At 45.7% G+C, this 22345-nt stretch overlaps 1 protein-coding gene across 1 annotated transcript in view; it reads left to right on the plus strand.

The window, feature by feature from the left end:
* DBH (dopamine beta-hydroxylase) overlaps positions 1–22345 on the plus strand; it is a 434022-nt gene that overhangs the window by 373288 nt on the left and 38389 nt on the right. The window contains exon 13 of the mRNA XM_069242302.1: positions 19608–19767. Coding sequence (XP_069098403.1) covers positions 19608–19767 — 160 coding nt within the window. The remainder of the gene's footprint in view (positions 1–19607; positions 19768–22345) is intronic.

Below are 22345 nucleotides of genomic sequence, written 5' to 3' on the forward strand. Positions count from 1 at the left end.
GAGCCGCCTGGGACTGCGAGGGAGGCATTGAGGGTCAAAGGGGTGTGTCCAAAGTAGGGTTGGGTGGTTGGGGGGCTGGCCGCAGGGACTGGCTTGCTAATTACCCCACAAATGACGGACCTCATGACATCTTTGATGACATCATTGGTAATATCAATGTAATATTTGCAGAAACATTTTTGACAAACAAAATGTACATGGTGGGGGTGCAAGATATACTTACCTTAGGGCACAAGCTATAGTTGTTTGAGATAACTAACTGTAACAGGTGAATTTCTATAGATTTGTATGTCTAAAATGTGAGCCTAACTATAGCGTCCCTGTAATGTTTTTTTCAGTGAAAATATATATGTAGATATATTGATATATATATATATAAAAACACTTAAAACATGTAACACCTGCTAACCTTTACTACACATACCTTTACGAGTCAAGCCTTTACAAAATTACAAAAGTAACACTTACCTTTAAGACCATTACCACGCATACGCCTTTACCATTCATAGCTGTAGAACAAAATTTGTTATAAAGGCATGCGTGGTAAAGGTATATTTGTGGTAAAGGTATGCATGGTAATGGCTTTGTGGTAACGGCCATGTGTGATAATGACCACATTGTAATGGCTGTTTCCTGGCTTTTAGAAAAGAGTCAAGGTAGATGCACCAAGAGTTTTTGGATGAGGGGACCCCCCAAAGTTCACTTCCTCCCAGATGTAGAACATAAGGGAATCTTTTTGTGCATTTTATGTCTTAACAGTATTTCAAGAACGCAGATTTCAGAGCTAAGTGTATTCTGCAGCACACATAGAAAGAGGAAACTACAAAGAGAAATAAAGATATTTCTCCTTGTTGCGCCTGCACAGGGTAGGGGTAGGATTTTTATGCATTCCCAGGTTTACAGAGCCTTGTAAATATGTGAATGCGACAAAACCCATAGGATTTGCGTGGGAAAACCCACTACAAAGCCCATGGAATCTCTCCCCCCGAGGCAGTGTAAGCGAACACAGCGACTTGCTTTGCGTGGCCTTACACCATATCTAGGAGACCATGAAAAGCCACGGAAAGTGGTTTTGCGTGGCCTTGTAGATATGGGTGTGCACTCCATGCCACCAGAGCATCAAAAAAGTGATGCATCACTGGTGCATGGGGCTTGTAAATATGCTCCATCGATTTCCAACTATTTATATTTCTATATTCTTTCAACTGGCCGCTTATCTAGGTGGCAGCTGCATGGTTTATGTATCTTCCTGCCAATGACAACTACTTTAGTTTTATTAGGATCAACAATTTTTTTTATTAAGATTGACAATCGTGAAGTTTGAACGGCAGAAAGAGGACAACACATTTCATATTTTCTGTAAACCAACACCAGTGTAATTTAATAAGCCTACATCGTCAGCGTGTTGAAGAGAAATAATGTGTCGAGTACCAATTTGGGATGGTGGAGCTCTAAAGCACCATGTTGAAGGCTCAGATCTGCAGTGTATAAACTGTACAGAAGCGGTACCAGCATACATCCTTGTTTCAGGCTTCTGTATGTATAAATATTGAAAGAAACTGACTGATTTGTACCGACTTTAACCCAAGTGTCTGAATAAAGCAGCTGACTAGCACAAAGAAAATTCAAGAATATGAGCAAATGATCCGGTTTTCTCAAATGCTGTACTAAAATTGATGCAACAGATGTATACTATGGCTTTCATATTTATGGGCTTCTCAGTCAGCATGGATACAGAGACCAATTTATCACCAGTGGTCGTTGCTGCTAGAAAACTGGATTGAATAAATAGTATTAAATTGTATTAAATTTAAGTTTCTGGCCCAACTCTCCGGATCTTTCAACAGAAAATTTGAAAAATTTGACTGCACATCAAGCAACTCTGTGGACCTGTAGGTACTTGGGTCTGAAGTATATAGCCCTTTTTAAATACCGTCTGAAATACTGAGCCAAGCCAAGAGTCCGGTATAGACATTGAAGGCAGGTATTGTGAAAATAAGCATGAGAGCATTGCAGCCCAGGACTCAATGTCATATTTTTATAGGATGGCTGGCTGGCCTTTGTGCCAGGAACACTATCAGTCTGCTTTTCTCAATAGTGCATTTTAGATATAATCATGAAATGGGGGTGAAAGACTCCTAAATCTCCCTACTTGAAGCCATGCACATTGACGTCACAGCAAGGGTCCATTACAGACTAAACGGTGAATGTACAGGACCTAGTAAGTCTGAAAGAGAAGTGTGGAAAGGTTGGGTCCCTGTGTCATTTCTATTCACACTGTACTGCTTGAAAAGTACCTGGTGAGTGCTGGGAAAGATGTACCCCATCTAGGCAATCTCCCAATTCCCAGCCTACTATATGCAGGTGATGCAGTCCTGCTGGCCAGGATTGCCAGTGGTCTCCAAAGCATTCTAGAAGGTTTACTGCTTTTTTTTAGGAACTAGGATTCAACCACAAAACCAAGTCATACACAATGAAATGTGTACCAAAAATTCAAGAATGAGTCCTCATTACCTTGGCAAGACTTATGATGGATGGGTGCTCACCTTCACTAATTTGGGTGTTCCACTCCATTCATCACTTGGGTCGAATCATTCACACACCATAGGGCATCAGTAGTTCTGTAGACTGTTTGAGCCCCTGTCTTCCAACGTGAGGGAGCAGCCTATAAAAGAAATGCTGACCATTTCGAATCGTAAATGTTTACCTGGGGATCTCATATGGAGTAGGGCTCTGGTTGCACTCGGCGATTGAGCTCCTGCAGAGAGTAGAAAGCAGTTCTTTGAAAAGGTTGCTCTCTGTGCATCGCGGGTGCTCTGCCTTTGTGTGCCATTGTGAGTTGGGGCTCCTATATCTTAGGGGTCTAATTAAAATCCAACCACTTTTATTGTGGAATTCCATATGGGTTAAACAGGAGACAAACGTTTCACGGGCCATGCTAAGTGAATGTGTGTCCCCCCTGGTTGGGTCATATAGAAAAAACTTTTGCTATCCTGGGAGTTCTGCAGCCCTATTGAGACTCGGAATCTAAGGGTCCGCAAACAAAAGAGAAGGATAACCAGTGTGTTTCAATCATTGGGAAAAAGTTGGACTGCTGGTGGAATTGTGCAAAATCACTGTACTCTTCCACATTGATTTTCTGGCATCTAAGGGGTCAGAAGCTTATCTTCTTGTTGTAAAGAATCCTCAGCATAGGATTTATTTGACACATTTCAGACTGAACACTGTACACAATTGTGTTTTGTTTCTTGATAGTAAATACCCTCCTAGGAACCATGTCCTATGTCCCAGTGATAACACTTCTGAACAATGCATCTGCTGCCAATTGTGGCGCAGCACCGCGCTGTGCCACTTTTCCCTAAATCTGGCCCTTTGTCTTCCTGGCTCTTTTTCACCTCCCAGATGGGTCTCTTGCAGCCTTTCCAAAGTGTTTTAACATTCCGTGGCTCTGTGGCATCATCTGAACATTTCTGTAGTAGCCTGGTCTCATAAGTTAATATGGGATTGTGTTCCTACAGAGTTTTGGTATGCCTAAAGTTTGCTTATTTGATGTTAATACGCTTCTCTCTAGAACCCGCCTCTGCACAAGTTCATTAACCACTGGTTCTGTAGGTTGGCAAATCTTTTATCCTATCTTCGAATAACTGACTGTGACAAAGTGCCTCTTCCATACATCATAGTGGTTTATATCTTTTAAATACCAGCTTATTCACTTCAGAGTTTCCTGACATTTGAAGCGTTTCCTTAGTGCAATTTGCATTGATGCTATGTTATGTTATGCAGATTTGTAGAGTGCACTATCATCCGGGAGGGTATCCTGGCTCTGAGCAGGTTTGAGTCTAGGCACACCTATAACCTAGTGGGACGACTCAAAAAGCCAGGTCTTCAGCTTCTTGCGGGATTCAAGAAGTGAGGAGTAGGCTTTTAGATGTAGAATAGCTTCAGCGGCAATGTAGTAGAAGCCTCGACTGCCAGATCTGCTTTTCCATAGGTGTGGGATTTCAGCAAGTAGGAGTCTGGATGAGCTGAGGTGTCTGATGGTTTCTAAAAGCAGATCCCACTGTTGAAGTGTGCTGGGCCAGTGTTATGTAGTGCCTTGAAGGTGAGGGTGAGAAGTTTGAATTGTGCTCATTTGCGAATGGAGAGCCAGTAGAGCTCCTTCAGATGTGGTGCAATGTGAGTGCAGCATGGGAGATATGGCCCCTGATAGGGTGGACTTCAGGGTGCTGGCGGTCTCTTCTGGGGAGTCATGATGGGTCAAGTGGTTAGCATTGGTTCTTTGGATAAAATCTGGAGGTGCTTGGTGAGGCCTGTCGGGCTTGGTTTTTGGGCTGAAGTTGTAAATGGCAGTGATTTTGTTGTCAAGGAGGTGAGAGAGATTGCTGCAGAGGTCCTGTAAAGGGTTGATCTAGTTGGACAGAGCGGGAGAGGAGGTGAAATCTTTCATGACGGCAAAGATTTCACTACTGCTGTTGTTGCTGGCATTAATAAGATCTGCAGAGTGGTGAGTTTAGTGGTCCGAATCACTTGGTTATAGTGTCTTAGGGTGGATTTGAATGTGCACATTTCTGCATTGTCCTGACTTATTCTCCATTTGTGCTTTGCAGTGGCGTTTCACCAGTCCAGTCTAAGTTCTTCCATGTACCTACTAGCATGGGCTCTGTATCTTGTTGTATTTCAATGTTTGAGATGGGTCAGGGAGTGGGTGCAGGCGGTGATCCAATTGTTGAAATTCTTGATGGTTTTTGGGAGGCTTTTGCTGTGTTCGGGTTGGTGGTTTTTGAGAGCTTTGTTCCAGTCCTTGACAATAATGCTGTTCTAGTTTTGGCTGGCTGGTTTGGTGGTGGTGCGTGTGCGTTGGACTTGGACAGGCATGCTGAACTTGACATCGGTGTTGTCTGTTCAGGGGACTGGTGTGAGCTAATCGACTCGGATGTTGCTGAAGTTGGTAAAAATGTGGCCCAGGTTTCTAAGGTCTTCAATGAGTGTTCTTGAGTTGAGGTCAGAGTGGGCTTTCAGGTGGAAGTTCAGGTCTCCAAGTAGGATATGATTGCAAGCCTCGAGGGAGAGTGGTGTGACAAAGTCTGTGATAATGTCGGTGAAGCTGATGTGCTGTCCTAGTAGCCTGATGTTCAGACTGCCACTTAAGGTTAAGTTGACTGTGACATAGATCCTGAACAACAGGTGTTCCATGTTGGAGGATAACGTGCCCATGGAAGTGGTGCAGCTGATGGTGATCTTGTGGATGGTTTTTACTCCATCCCTGGGCTTATGAAGTCTGTCTTGCCTGGCAATCTTGTAGCTATGGGGTGGCTGTGGAGATGTCAGATTCCAATGTAGTGTTCAGCTATGTTTCTGTCAGGAAAAACAGGTTGGGCATTTTCATGCAGCAGGTTCCATATCTCTGCTGCATGTTTGGTGATTCAGTGGGTGTTGAGGAGCATGCATTCGAGTTTGGAATGTTGTGTGAGTGGTTGCAGGACTGTGTGAGTGTGAGAGAATCGGGTGTTGGGTGCTGGTGCTGTTGGTGCGATGAGTTTTGGGTATGAGTAAGAACAATAAAACTTCAGGATGCACAGGAGAATGCTCCCTCAATGTTGTGTGTTGTGGCGAGTCAGGACCATGTGGAGCAACGGCCTGGTTTGAGGTGTGTAGATGTTTGCAACATGGTATTAGTGGGAGAATAGAGGACGAGGTCCAAATACAGACCTTCTTGTCCTTGGTGCTTTCAATGCACCCACGGAACATCCGCTGTGTGTCCATGCCCTGGCAGCCATTAATTAGGTCCGGGACGGGAAATGAGTGATGTAACTTCCTGTGCAGATGGATGATGGGAAATCCAGTGATGTCACTTCATGTGCAGGTGGAAAATCGTGATGCCTCCTGTTTCAGGGAGATGGACACTTTTGCATCCTTCATTATATTAAAATGTGTAATGTAGAATAACAGAGACAGAAAGGTGTAATCCAGTATTGCCGACCTACTGACTGAATTATGTGTAACAAGACATTGGTTGGTCGTGTTGAGACAGACCGTTTTGTGCACAGAGACCTAACCTATCTAGAAAGGACAGAAATTATGCTCCTAATGGATCCTTTCTCTGGAGTTATTATCTTGATAGTAATATTTATCTTGCATTATGTTGAAGGTGACTTTGTAGCTAAAATTGCTAGTGATTTTCTATGACGTGTTGCTGTGAGTTTTAATTTAGCAAAAATGGCCTTAGTGTCCTTCCTGGTTTGTTTCTTTCCCTTTGAGGCTTAATTGATGTGACAATAATTAGTAGTAGATTCCTAACCTGCATTCCGAAGTCCCAATGTTCAATTAATATCACTAACAACAAGAAGTTAGCAATACTGATTCTATTTATTTTATATTCTTTGGAGGTTGTAATATAGGTAGCCAAATAACCTGATGCATGACCATTTATCTTCATTTTCTGCTTTGGAGTATAGAATTCAATGTAATCTGCCACTGAGGCTGACACTCACTACAAGTTTTCTGTATACAACTACATTATATTAACACCAAAATGTGATCACCTCTGAGTCGTGCATGATTTTGTAAGCCAAATCAAGTTCCGGGAAAGGAAGGAAACTTCTGGATTTCTCAGCTTGTTCTGTATGAAGGTAGGCTGAAATGAAATAGTTTGTTAGAAAATGGGTGTCGAATTGACAGAGGTATGCACCCTGTCCAAGTAGGGACCACAATCCTAGTCAGGGTAACTCAGACACCCTCTCTAAATTAACCTGTGCTTACCCGCAAGTAGCTTGACATAGAGTTGTCAGGCTTAACCTAAGAGGCAATGTGTAAAGTATTTGTGCAACACACTTAAAACACAGTAACTCAATGAAAACACCACACACAGGTTTAGAAAACTAGAGAATATTTATCTGAGCCAAGCAAGACCAAAATGACAAAAGTCCAATAAATAGAAGTTGAGATATGATTTTTTTAAAAAAGATTAATGCCCTCATTACAACCTTGGCGGGCGGCTAAGGCCGCCCCCCAAGGTTGATCCGCCGGGTGGCCGCCAATGCAGCCACACTCCCGCGGGGTATATTATGAGATCCCCGCTGGCCCAGCGGGGATCTCGGACGCAACACGGGAGCCGGCTCCAAATGGAGCCGGCGGTGTTGCAGCTGTGCGATGGGTGCAGTTGCACCCGTCGCGCTTTTCACAGTCTGCATAGCAGACAGTGAAAAGCTCCATGGGGCCGTGGCAGGGGGCCCACGACTCCCCTTTCCGCCAGCCTTTTCATGGCGGTTCAAACCGCCATGAAAAGGCTGGCAGGAGGGGGGCTCGTAATCCCCTGGGCAGCGCTGCAATCAGCGCTGCCCTGGAGGATTAAATCCGCTGGGACAAAAGTGGTGGGAAACCGCCGGTCCCGGTGGAGTGACCGCGGCGCTTCCGCCGCAGTCGTTATCCCCCTGAAAGCACCGCCAGCCTGTTGGCGGTGCTTCCTCCAAAACAGCCCTGGCGGTCAAAGACCGCCAGGGTTATAATGACCCCCATAATGTGAAAACAGTGCTTGGAAGTCACTAGCGGTCAAAACTGTACTTGAGGTCAGAGGGACCTGTGCAAATCTAAGATCCAGGCTGACCACGATGGACGGTAGATTGACTACAGAACCCATGCAGGGCCTGCTGAAACAGTACCTTTGATGGAGCAAAGCGTCGGTGAGGGCACGATGCTTCAATATTTCTAGCACACTCGGGCACTGCATCTTCATTGGGCTTCATGGAACTGAATGCAATGCACCGTTGTTCGGCCATGCAGAGCATTGTCGTTGGGCGGCGTAGTCTGTAAATCTGTTGCTATTAGGCAGCCGCTGCGTTACTGTTGTAGGCGATGTGCTGATTTTTCTCCTGCACTCGGGGGGGATGTGCAGATTTTTCTCGCACACTTGGAGCGGTGTGTCGATTTTAGCAGATTTGAGCTGCAGAAGTCACTTCTGAGGCACAGGACTGAGAGGGGCACCTCAAGCAAGGGTAGGGCTCCCAGATGGCAGAGTTCAGCAAGCGGTTTTTGATGTTCCTGAGACTGCAGAAGAACAGAGGGCAAGCCAGCAAGCCCTGGAGACACACTGGTTCAACAGGATGGGTCCAGTCCTTGTCCTCAGCAGGGCAGAGACCAGGAGGCAGCAGGGCAGCTAAGCAATGCAGAACACACAGAGTGGCAATCTTTACAGCTCAGCAGTCTTTACTCCAGCAGAGTTCTTCCCAAGTACAGTAGTGATCTGATTTCAGGGAGTCCGAGGCTTAGTACTTATACCCAAAAGTCCCTTTGATGTGGGGGATGACTTGAAAGGATCTCTCTGAAGTGCACAAGTCCCCCTTTCAGCCAAAACCCCTGGGCCCCACGCTGTGACATTCAGAGACCTCAGTGATATCCTGGGTGCCCTATAACATAGACTACAGTTGTATTTTGGACTGACGATGAGAGCGGTCCTTGGTTGTACGGGGCCGCCGCAATTTTGAACCAACTTGCTGAGAGGAGACCCAGCTGCCGAGACTCCCACCAGTCTTAACTTGCTGGGGCCCGACAAGTCTCCCAGCAGCTGTTCAATGAAACTTGACCGGGAGGCTGCACGGAGCAGTTCGGAAGTGGTGCTCCTGCTCTGTGCGGCCTGTGATGGCAATGCTGGCCCGAGGAGCCCCTGAGGATTTCGCCTGACTCTGGACTGGGCCACGTGGCAGCAGAGGAGAAAGGTGGACGGGGTCCACACCACATGAAAGCCCCCCTCCTTGCTGCATGGACAGAAAGGGCTCATGTGTGCCCATGAGATGCACCCCTGTGAAGCCCCTGTGGTTAGATTGGAATAAAGCGGTGATCTGGTGAGCGACACCAAAAGATCATCCCTGTTTATCCCAGTGGTCCCTTCATAGCACCCGAGGCCCCAGGGGGAATAAGAGACTAGGAGGTGGTCCCCCTAAGGACATTTGGAGAGGAGAGGAGAGGCATTGGGCCTCATTGTGAAAGGTGACCTCGGCGGCAGAGTATCTCGGTGGGAGAAGGCAATCCTCCACCTAACCTCGGACCACAGGTCAGCATCTTGTTCATCCCCCCAACAATTCCAAGGACACGTTGATTTTAGAGGCCGTGGGCGTGACGGCACAGCTTGGCCATGACCAACGGAACTATCCACCGGCATGAAAACCATCCCTTGTGATGGGACATGCTGGACAGCGGAATGGCACTAGACAAGATAGGCGGTGAAGGAAGTTAGGCCTGGAAATGCCCAACATTCTTTTGAGGTCCTCTCAATGTCCACTGCGCCTATCTCCTTCTTGTGTGGCACAGAATATCAGGGAGAAAAATCAAGTCATGTCCTGGGCCCAGGTTTGGTGATACTGGGGTGGACCTCTTGACTGAAAGATTGTCCGGGGATACATGTGATGCAGAAAACTCAGCAGAGTAGATTCACCCCTCCCCATAAAGCAACAAGGAAGTAGGATTTTGATGAGTCTGTCGCTGGAACGGCTGTCACCCATGATTTGGAGACTATAATTCTGCCTGGAAGGTGGGATTATGAAGACCTAGCACTATCTGTGTTATGGTGTAGCCCACTCCTACCGGGTGGCCGGCCATGTTGGGTGACCAGAGAGCTTCTCAGATGGGCCTACTGGTACAAGCGCTTTGTAGTCTGCTATTCGTACTAGCGTTCAACCTTGCCTGGCTAAGGGGTCATTGTTAACCAGTGCCTTGGAGAAACATAAAGGTACTAAGATGTCACAAGAAAACTAAATACTGAACTATATGCAACTCCCACCCACCCTGGAAAAGGAGAAACATGACAAGGCTCAGGCCAGTGGTGTAGTGGAACAGTCAGGGGTGTCCCCTTCCATGGTCGACCTCTTGGCAGCGATTCAAAACTTATGCGAAGAACTCGCACACAAAATAGACTCCATCTCTACAGACGTTAACTTACTGCAGACCGACCTGCATAAGGTGACGGAACAGATGATCACTATGGAACAACAGATGGCCACCCTGCAGCAAGAGGCCCGAACTGTCAGAGACACTGTAATTCATCTGCAAAAACAAACAGTATGCCTGGATGACTGGCTGGAGGATTCTGAGAGGAGGTCCTGCAGGAACAATTTGTGGGGTTCCCAGACAGAGCAGAGTGACAGTCCACAGAGCTTTATTTGGAGGACTGGATTGCCACAAGCCTTCTTCCAAGGACCCTCTCTAAGTTCTTTATGATCGAAAGGGAACATAGAGTGCTTGCCCAAACACCAAAGCCAGGCCCCTCATCTCAAGCGATCATCACCCGTTTGTTCAATTTTCATGACAGAGATGCTATCCTGCAGATGGCTCGTGTACGCTGCTCCTCGATGTTTGAGGGTCATCCCATATCCATCTACCCTGACTATACTCAAAGCGTACAAGAACAGAGGAAAGATTTTTTGTCAGTTAAGAGGGAGCTACGCGATCCTAATATAAACTACAGCCTCATGTTTCCAGCAAAATTAAGGGTTCAACATAATGGGAAGGCTCTCTTCTTTTTCTGTGCAGGATGCTGATGATTGGCTGGACTCCAGAGGGGCCAGATCCACTCAAGTAGTGTCTCAGATGACTTCATCATGACCAGCCACACTCATTTAGTGCACCTTTAATGAAGAAGGAGACGGTGGAGGAATACTGGGGATGACAAACGGACAGAGAAAATAATGGTCTGCCCAGATGGCACACTACAGACAATGGATATGGTGCCAAACTTGGCAGAGATTACCTGGGATCTACCGGATGTCCAGGAAGTTGAGAACAATAATTCTGCTCAAACTTGAACTCTATCAGGCTCCACTGCCCAAGGGGTGTGGAGAGTTAGGGGAATGTACTACACTTTATGTTGGGGTTCTGTTGTGAAGGTGGGTGCTGCATGTAAATAACTAGGGCCCGCGCACAGAGCTGGCTAGTTTGGTATACCAATGGTGTGACTATGGACAGCTTTGGAAGAGTGAGTGGTACACTATTGAGTTATGTGGAGTATGACTGATTCTCAGACCAAAGTAATCCACAGGAATGTCAGAGGGCTGGCTCAATTTGAGACATGCAGACAGGCATTAGTTTACTTGAGATGATACAAGGTGGCCACTGTATTCCTCCAGGAAACGTGGGGGGACTGCATTCCAAGTTTGCGTGTGCACTGGAGAAGGCAACTTTATGCCACCTCTTACTCTAGCTATGCATGAGGGACACTTATCTGGGTAGCCTCCAGGGTACTGTTCCAACACAAAAATCATATAGTAGATCCGGACAGCCAATGTGTTCCACTGCGTGGGACCCTTGATGGGCGGGAGATCTGTTTTATTAATGTAGACGCTCCTAACACTGATAGCCCAGATTTTTTCCCCTGGATTAGGACTGTAGATGGTAATTGTGTTTTAACCCCGTTTTATCGCGGCATTCAGGGACATGGTGACCGATCTACACCTGTGTTATATCTGGCGCGAAAGGCACTATTAGAAATAGGGTTTCTGGTTGGCTAGGGTATGCACCGTAGCCAGGCCAAACTCACCACTCTAGTCAGTACGAGTGAGTTACACGCTAAAGATAACCTGTGCTCAGAGCTGGTAGCTTGGCACAGAGCAGTCAGGCTCAGAGGTCATGTGTAAAGCGTTTGCACGACGCACACACACACCACTGACACAATAAAATTCACCACAAACGAGACTCCACATAGGATTATAAAAAATATAGTACCTATTGTGCATAAAACATAGACCAGCATGACATGGATCATCAATACAGCACATACTATGCAAGTTCTGATATAATACTCATCATCCTGACTAGGCATAGCACACTGACATATATGAGAGCCTCAGAGCATTAATTGTACAGATTGTAAGATAAAGTCACTGGAATCATCACTTTAGTGTGAGTAACATAGCCAGCCTAGTATGGTGTTCACAACACTTGAAGAACCATACATCCAAAGATCCTCATAAACAAATGAGGTATCACAATTATGCACATCCTACCAGTATTGCGATCATCCCCGTTATGCTGATGTCATCTACATCCCAACATTGTAAATCCCAACCCAAAATGCAGGAAGCGTAGCAGTAACTTGTACAACTTTCAGAAAGCAGATATAGTTGCAGGTTCACTTGGCCTTATATAGGTGATAATACAGTAGAGGCAGATGCACCACGGTCCATGTAGGAGTCACTGTGCTCCTACTATAGAAGCCTCAATGGCTCAGCAGAAATGGGACCTCCGTCAAGGGTCCCCTCCCTGTCCTGTGAGCCGTACTGAAAAGGCCCCCCTCTCTCCACCAAGGAGATACCTCCAGAAGTGAGGGGAGGCTCCCTTGTGGTAATAATGGAGGACGCGGAACCCTCTCTGGGCTTCTGCTGTGCCGATTTCCAAAGGGGCTGCTGCCCGCAAGTACTCTACTCAGCAGCCCAGAGACAGACGACTCCGGCTGACTTCTTTATCCACACAGAGAGAAAAGCCACAACTTCCTGGGTCCACATGGTGTGGCTGCTGGCTTCCACTAGTTCCTGGAAGGTCAACTTTCACAAATAGTGGGTCCAGAGCCCTCCAGGGCATCCCAGACCGCTACCTTCATCTTTGCGAGGTGGCCCAGCCTGAAGAGCCTCCCGGCGTCTTCAGCCATAGGCTGTCTCCTCCTCTTGTTTTGGCCCCGGTCACAGCAGTGTAATGTCAAAGTAGATGCCTACTTGTGCCCCGGGGGCCACAGGCAGCGCTTGCCTCGGCTCTCCGGACCTGCATGCATTGATCACCCTACCCTGCGGATATATCACTCGGACTGCAGGGGCTAAGGTATAGTGCAAGGAAGGGAGGGAGCGCTGATCCAGGATCGGATCACGGTACTAGGCTTCCCTTCTTGAGCAGTGCGGATCCCAGACACGTCGCACCAGTTCTAATTGTGGTTACTCAGTGGATGGGGGTGGATCTTGTGATCCTTGTACCTCCTGACTGCCGTACTCCAGGGCCCATTTTAGTTGCAGGCTCATAAGGCATAAAGTGACGCGCTCACCCACACATTGTGTGCCATAAAGTAAAAAGTGAAGTGCTCTATGTGCAAATCGTGGGCAAAGTCAAGGACCAGGAAACAGCGCACACCAACACACTGGCCTCCTTGGGGGCACTTTTGAGGGGCAGAAGCTCAGCTCACAAACACAAGTAGTGGTTCCTCAAACCAGCAATGCCAGTTACAAGGTGCTCTGGATGGAACCAGCATCAGGGAGCAGCAGGCAGCAGAGCAACAAGCAGAAGAGCAATCCAGATGAGTCCTTTGTGCCACCCATTAGCGACAGGTGTCAGGGCAACAAAAGAAGAGCAGTTCAGATGAGTCCTTTTGCACAGTCCAGAAGTCCATCTGACAGAGGTTTGGTTCCAGTCCCCAAAGTGATCTCCGAATCAGGCGGCTAGAGTTCCTCTACTTATACTCAGAAATGCCTTTGTTCAGGGGGTAACTTCAAAAGAGTTCTTTCAAGTGAGGCACAACACCCTTTCAACCAAGCCCAGTCTCCAGACATCAGGAAGGGGTAATCACTCTATTATGTGAGGGTAGGACACAGCTTATTCACCTGTATGGATTGGAGTCAGGCTACAAAATTGCTAGAGGTAGAAGACAGAGGAATGTCCACTTCCTAAAAGTGGCATTTCTACCATGGTAATAAAAAATCCACATACAGCAATAAGCAGGATTTCTCACTACCATTCCAAACATACTAAACATGCCAATGCTATTCCTCATAGATCAGAAAATACCACTTAGACATATGTCAGGGAATTTCTAATGCAATCCTATGAGAGAACCAGCACTCACAGTAGTGAGAAACTAAAAAGGGTGTTTGTCACTACTAGGACATGTACATAAAGACTTATGTCCTACCTTTTACATACTCAGCACCCAGCCCATAGGGATATCTAGGGCCTACTATAGGGGTGAGTTACGTGTAACAAAAAGGGAGTTTAGGCCATTGCAAGTATTCTGACTTGGCAAGTCAGTGTGGCAGTAGCTGCGCACACAGGCTCTGCAGTGATAGGCCTAAGACAAGCTTGAAATGCTACTTCTGTGTTGGAACAATTTACGCTGCAGACTCACTAGTAGCATTTAATTGACATGCCCTGGGTACATGGTATACCACTTTACACCCTGGCGATGCACACTTCTAGTCGACTAGATTATTTTTTTGTTACTGGCGAACTAGTGCCCAGAGTTGATGACACATCCCTTACCTACCTAGATATGTCTCTGACAACTCCCCAGTTTTGCTGGGTTTTGGGAGTGGACCGTGTCACCTAGCAATACCTTTATGGTGTCTTAGGGCAGAGGCTCTAACAGATCCACCATTCATATTGACGATCCAGGACTCACTGACACTACTTTGTGGATAACTGGGGCTCAGAAAGCTGCAAAGCCGTGGAATGGGAGGCAATGAAGGTTGTTGTGTGAGGGGTTTGCATCACTACGTCTTACGGGTTTGACACCAGTTAGAAAGCAATATATAATTGCAAGAAAGGAAACTGAGCAAGCTTGAGGCTGTGCTTCCCTTTGACCTGAAGGTACTGGTGATTTGTTGCATGACACACACTGAACTGATAGACAAATAACACAAACTAGAAAAACACAATTACATAGCCTATAGGCATCGCCTACACACTGAAGGCGACGGGATGGGTGCTGTATTAGTCAGGCTGATCAGACAGGAATCCCTGGACCCCACTGTGCTATCAATGTACACGGACACAGGAGCTCTGGTCCACACACAAAGGGCAATCAATAAAGTGTTTTTCACCCATCTCAGTGCAGTGTACACTGAGAGACTGCCCCCATCCTTTGAGGATTTATCTGAGTATCTGTTGGAGGTACAGCTCCCCCACTTGGACCAGGACTCCTCCTGGTGCACTGGATGCCCCGTTCTCTAGAGAGGAGATTTTAGACGGCAATAACGTGCCAAAAAAAACCACAAAGACGCCAGGCAGCGATGGACTGCCCACAGAATTCTAACACAAGTATGCAGATGTGCTGAGTGACCTACTGTCAGATGTCTATGGTGAGGCATTGAAAGTCGGTACATTGCCGGCCTCTATTCGAGAGGCAAAAGTGATCAAGATACTAAAACCGAGCAAGGACTCAACAGCCACGCTGGCCTATAAGCCAATATCTTTATTAATTATGGACATGAAAATTCTTAGCAGTGTCCTAGCAGCCTGTTTGCTTTGCAAAATGGCCACTCTGATACACTTGGATCAATTGGGCTTTATTTCAAGGCAAAACACCTTGCACAGCTCAAGATGGTTAACCCACCTTTAACATGCACCCAAACTCCAAACAGACAATTATACCTAGGCCTTCCTAGATACTGAGCAGGCATTTGATTCTCTGAACTGGGAGTCTCTATGGCATGTGCTCTAGATGGTGGAACTGGGACCTGGATTCATCAGATGGGTCCGCCTCCTATGCTCCAACCCATGTGCCCGAGTGCCCTCAGGTGGAGCAGTATCTGATCCCCTTCGACTCAATAGAGGTATGCAACAGGGCTGCCCCATCTCGCTGCTCCTGTTTGCAATAGCAATGGAGCCTTTGGTGGCGACTCCCTGGCAGGCGATGAGCCCGTGGGGGTTTACACTGGGAGCGACCACTCACATGGTCTCCCTATACACTGACGATGCCCAGGTGTATCTACGACAACCGACCTACTATGTGCCTGTCCTACTCAATATCATGTGTGCATTTGGGAAGGTCTCAGGAAGTTATATTAACCAAAACAAGTCCAAACTATTTCCATTAGGCAGGCTGATGGGAACTCCAGCAGAAGAGCTTGACAGGTGGGTTTGCCCTGGTAGTTGAGGGAGGACCGATACCTTGAGATACAGCTGACCCATACTGCCTGATGTATCTTGAACTAAACATTGGCAGAGTGGTGGAGGTTGTCCGCACTTCGAGTCGATTCTGGAGGGATCTTCCATTATCCTTAATGGTTAGGATTTCCATATCAAAAATGATAATATTGCCCTGTACAATGTACACGACTGCCCAACATTATTTTCGGATTCTAGATAGCCTGATAGTTGACCTGCTCTGGGGACCCAGGCATAAGTGTGTTAGGTTAGCCACCCTTCATGCTCATGGAATCAGGGAGGGCTTGGGGTTTCCCACCTGGAACTCTATTATATAGTGGTCCAACTGCAACACGCGGCTCGTTGGTTTGACACAGAAGACAATTGAGAGCGGATGCTCCTCCGGGGCATGCATGAGGAAAAATCACTACAGCTCCTGCTGATGATGAGGCGAAGGATCCCCCCCACCTTCTCTAAAATCATCCGAATGATGGCCGGGGTCTGGGAGGAGGTGGTCTGGCGGGTTATCAGGCGTGCACCATACGCCCCAGATATGCCCTTATTGGTGGTACAGCCCTTTGTACAAATTGCAAACTCCATGTCTGTGCGGAGATGGATAGACAGTGGGTGTGAGACTATGGGTGATCTCTGCCTCGGACAGTGGTTCACTACCAGAGACAAGGCCATCAAGACATTTTCCCTGGGCGGAGGTTAATACTTACAGTATACGAAATATCAAGCACAGCCTGTGAGGTTGAGCCGTCCTTCCGTGATGAACTAAATAGATTGGCTGTCCTATCACTTCTGGTAATTTAATTCAGCTTAAAAGTACATGTCCTGCCTTCTACTTACATGGCACCCTGCCCTATGGGGCACCTGTGGCCTACCTTTGGGATGACTTATATGTAAGAAAAGGGGAGTTTAAGCCTTGGCAAGAGGTTTTAAATGCCAATTCGAAGTGGCAGTGAAACTTCACACACAGGCTATGCAATGGCAGGCCTGGGACATGTAACCGGGGGAACTTAAGTGGGGGCCACAAAAAGTGCTGCAGGCCCAGTAATATCATTTAATCTACCGGCCCGGGGTTAGGGGATACCACTTGACAAGGAATTTAGCAAATTAAATATGCCATTTGTGGATATACCTATGTCACTATGTTTAGGTGAGAAGCACATGCACTTTAGCACTTGTTAGCAGTGATAAAGTGCTCAGAGCCCTAAGGCCAACAAAAAGATACAGCTAAAAACGGGAGGTGTACAGCAGAAAGTCTGGAGTACACTCACCCTAAGGATGCCTGGTATACCAGTGATCTTTTGTGTTAAGTTGTACACCTATCAAAAACGGCACTATGGCATGGATTTCTAACACTGGTCATATTTTTGGGGTTTTGTGAGCCAGAATTATTTTGTAAATGTGGATAGAGTGATATGTGTTTAATGTGTTTTAGAAGCTACCAGGGCACACAAATAGGGACATATTTTTACTACATTTCATGCAAAGTTGCTGTGTTGCGTTGCTGTGCTGCTTTGCGTGAGAGGAAGACAGCAGAAACATGCCATAATTACTAAACTATGGCACATTTCTGCTGTCTCCTAGCTCTGACACACTGGACACTGCCTAGCACCAACGCAGACAACCTTGAACCATAATGCAAGAGTGTCTCATTACAGGAAGGAATGTTTCTATGCAGGAAGGTATGCCTTCCTGCACAAAAACAATGCTTAGAAGCAATTTCCTCTGTCTATGCATGCTTCAGAATGCAGTACGCATTGGAAGAGGAAGTTGAGAAGAGAAATAAAGATACCTCTTCTCATTATGCCTTCTTCGGGGAGGCATAACCCTTTTGCGCAATTTCTGGTTTACTCCCCTTAGTAAATTTAGGATGGTGTCAAAATCCGTGGGTGGGTGCATGGAAACGCCCATGCTCTACCCGTGAAATACTTAACAGACACAAAGTAATGCAAGGCTGCGCTACATGGCAACTTGTGTTACTTTGTATTTCTAAACTACTCAAAGCCAAGCAAAGTGGCTTTGCATGGCTTAGTAAATGCCAAAAAGGATTTTATGTCAGGGATGTGCCATTAAACTGGCGCAACACACAACTTTAGTAAATCTGTGCCCAAGCACCTAATTACAAAGGCCTCGATAAAGTGTTGTGGTAATACAACACAAGGAATTACTGATACTACTGGTTTCAATTTCCCCCCTCTGTGTTTCTGCTGCATAATTTTGCAGGTCGTGCTTGGGGATAATTAGATAATGCTACCTGCTTTTCTATTCCAAGCTGCAGCGCTCATTTTACTGGATTTTTTTAACCTGCAAAAATAACTACATGTTTTATCTGGTGAAATTTATGTGGGAGAAAAACATTATATCGAAGCAGTAATTTTGCATATGTTGTAGTTCTGATATTGACATAGACTTCTATTTGCACCCAATCACGATTACTGCCTAGATCAGACTGAGGCCCAGATTTACAAAACTCTCATTCAACGCAGTATAGTACCCATAGTTGCTGAGCCGCGTTGCGTGCGTAGGAGAGACAAGAACTGCGCCATATCTATACAGATATGGCGCTATCCTCCTCTCTCCCTAGCAACGACACATAATTATGCTGCCAAGGACCACGCATACACCTCCGTACCATAGTGCAAAGGTGTCTGTGTGATTTTAGTATAGATTTTGTACTGGAAGCGTACCCTTCCAGTACAAAATACTAGATTTGACTGACTTTACAGTTTTTCTTGCACTGTAGTGTGCTATACATTGCAGCACATGTTCAAAGTGGGAAAAGTTAGGAGAAATAAAAGTATTTTGGGCCACATGTACTATTGCATAGATTTGCAGCTTCCTAATAACAACTTTTTGCAGCTTGCAATAAGGAAGTTGCAAAATGCAATGTACAACAGTGTCTCAGACACTGTTTGCGATTCCCAAATGGGTCACAAGGGACCTGCCTTATTAATATTCATGAGGCAGGTCGCAATATGTGACCCATTGGGAATGGCCAGCACTCACAGGGCTGATGGCCTGCTGAGGTCGGCAGCTCACCATGTCTGTGACTGCTTTTTAAATAAGGCAGTGTTTTTAAATGCACTCCGTTTTCCTTAAAGGAAAACGGGATGCATTTTTTAAACAAATAAAATGTTTTGTATTTATTTTTTAAGGGTAGGCAGTGGCCTGTGGGATCACTGCCTGCTCTGAAAAAATGTTGGTTCACCCATTCACAAAGGGGAAGTGGTCCCTTGCAAATGGCTTCCACCAGTTTGAAGTCGCTACTAGGAAGGGATGGCCTTAACACACACCTTCCTAATACCGAATCGCAAACCCTATTTTGCGACTCAGTAATAGGTCACTGGATCGCAAAAAGGGGTTAAGTACATGTCGTAAGGCTTTTTGATGGCTGCAAATGGCCCAATTCACCAGTTGTGATGCTAAATCCTTCCATATATGTGGCCTTTCTTCTTTTAATGCCTGCATTCAAGTGGTGTTAATTTTTGGTGCAACATCCTGTCCACTGTTGTTAGTAGATAGGGATTTGTGTAAAAAAACATGGGTGGTAGCACAGGTATGAACCTGCACAGTGGCTTATGTTACTTTTTCTTACAAACCAACACAAATAACAATATGTGTTGGTTTGTAAATCCTAAAAAATATTTTGCATGGGGTCTGTGTTAACAAAGTAACTCAAACCCAACGAAAAGCTTTGTAAATCTTGGCCTGTGGGCCCAATAAGAAATAAGCTCTATTAAACTAACCCTGTATTTCTTCATCAACAGGTTCAATGACGATGAGATCTGCACGTGCCCCCAGACCTCCATCACGGAGCAGTTCTCCTCTGTCCCCTGGAACTCATTCAGCAAGGATGTGCTGAAATCTCTCTATAACTTTGCACCCATCTCGATGCACTGCAACATGTCTTCTGCTGTCAGGTTCCCAGTAAGTGTGGCATGAAAGTATGCACTTTTTAATTACATCTGTTAGTTCTATGGCTCCCTTCCATTGTGACCATCATATGGAATTTGGGAGTTACATAAATTCCCTTTGATTTCTCCCTTAGTATTATACTCCATGGGAGGGTCTTTGACTACGGTGTTTGTCTGACCCACACAACATGTCATTTTGCTTTTCATAGAGCAATATTTTGCTTTTTAAAATTAAAAATACTATGGGTCTTAGTTATAATTTGGCAGCCCTTTTCTCTGCCAGGAAGTAATACAGAAAAGTGGCAGAGATGCTGCCTGCCAAATTTAGAAATGACCGCTAAGCTGGTGCTCACTGTTAGAGCATTGCCAGGAACATCCGTCAAGGTGGTTCCTGTCAATGGCTTTTTGTGTTGGTGCAGGGCCCCAGCAACATAACTTACTCCAAACTGTTTTCTTTTTTCTTTTCAAAATGAAAACCCCGAAGTGGGATTTCTTTCCTACAAAATTAAATTTTTCACTGCTGCTTACTGACTGGGTTTTCCTGGCGGTGACAGACAGTGACACCTGACCTCTAATTCTGTCCATCTAAATTAGGTGGTGAGAATTAGAGGTCTGCATCCGATGGCCCTTGCTCCACAGGTCCGTCAGAGAGGTCTGATCACTGCGGAGATAGGAGTAGCCTCCACTGTGATTAAACCAAGGTCCACTTGCATCTAACTTCTACAGGAGGACCTCATTATTGGCAGTAAGGATACTTGGTTGCTGTTGAAACAGAGCATCATTACAATCAAGAATTAAATCCAACCCCATGTCCTTAACATGAAAAGAGTTTCCACATTGCATGTGCAGCGATTTTTTTTGCTTTCTTTGTAAGGGATTCAGGTAGTTCATCCTACAATCAACATGCACAGTTTCCTTTCCTTAACCTAATTTTGCTTAAAGATGGGGATCATTTGATCATCTTCCGCTTCCTGTCAGCATAGCGTTACTGATGTCATATCACATCATTTCATATCATATATCAAACTACATCATATATCATATCATATCTACCACAGTTCATCTTTGCCTCTTACATAGCAGGTGTGTGTCAAGCGCTACTGTTTTTATGCTTAAACTCACACCCTTTCTCGTGGTCCTGAATGTGCTTCAGGAACACACAGTCTCTCCCGGGGCACAAGGGAATATTTGTCCTTCAGTCATAACTGCACTTCTTTACCTAGCATTCGCAATGTCTGGTAACTTCAATTACACCCATTCATAGTACTGGTATTTTGGATGACATCTTGCACTCTGGCTCAAATCCGGGCCTTCACTGTCCTTTAACTTATGGAGACTAAATAGTAGTTCTGAGAATTCTGGACCCACCCCTGGCTCTAGCTTCTTTTCAAATGTTTATCTAGGCAGCATCTGAACTTTCTCTTCTTTAAGGGATTGGCTTACACAAACATCTCTGTCAACATTTTAACCATGTAAACTGATCATGACCCTGAGTTCTCTGATTTTGCACATGGCCCATGTGTACAATGAGAAATGTAACATGTTTTATTGCAGCTAAACTTGGTGCTTCTTATTAAAGTGATCTTTAGAGGAGCATAATGGCCACATTGTTAGAAGGGTCAGAAGGAAAGTTTGGAGCTTTGATTGAGTGGTCGTGTACTCAGGAAAGCTTGTAGAGTGTAGACTAAATGAGTCCAATTTCAGTGGCATTTAACTGGCTCTACAGCGGTATCAATGGACTTTCATGAGCCCTGACCTTCTGGGACATCCTGACATTTCCCAACACACCATTATTCCCACCTGCTATGTGATCAAGGGGCATCTTTAAAAAGAATGTGAAGCAGCGCACCAAGTCCCCTTGCTGTGCTGCATTGCATCTCAGGGAAAGGGCAGGAATGGTCTGTGTTTAAAAGAATACAGTGTGTTCCTGCCTTTGTCCCTGGGCTGGTGCCATTTTGGCTGCCATTGGCAAGCACCCGTGCAAGTAGTGCAAGGGTGCCTGCATTGTAATGAGGATTCTGTGTTTTGCAGGAAGGGGCAGCTTCCTGCAAAAAAAAAAATCCCTATGATATTTTCCTCATTCTGTGTGTGCTGCAGACATAGCAAGAGGAAGTGACATAGAGAAATAAATATATTTCTCCTTGTTGCTCTTCATCTGGAAAGTCATAGCATTTTGGCACACTCCCAGGTCTAGCACTTCTGGTAAATCTGGGAATTTATCAAAATCCATGGGTTTTGCAGGGAACACCAAAGCAACACCCATGGAAAACCTCCCTGAGGCAACAAAACACAACGCAGCACTTTGTGCTGCATTGTGTTACTTCAGATTTATGAAGCCACTCAGGGACACGCAAGTTGGACTTGCACAGCTTCCTAAACCACATTTTGGATGCACCACATTGCATGGTGCAAGAGCGAGGCAAGCCCAGTTATAAATATGCCCTCAAGGATGTACTTAAAATATTACATATAAAAGACGATGAATCTGCTCTTATCCAGGTCACAAATTATTTAGATGGGCAAACCGAAGATCATGTGAGAACGTTTGTTTTGCTGTACATACTACACAAAGCAACTGCCAAATATCCCAG

Source organism: Pleurodeles waltl, chromosome 6 (genome assembly GCF_031143425.1).
Source record: "Pleurodeles waltl isolate 20211129_DDA chromosome 6, aPleWal1.hap1.20221129, whole genome shotgun sequence".
In the NCBI taxonomy this organism is placed as follows: Eukaryota; Metazoa; Chordata; class Amphibia; order Caudata; family Salamandridae; genus Pleurodeles; species Pleurodeles waltl.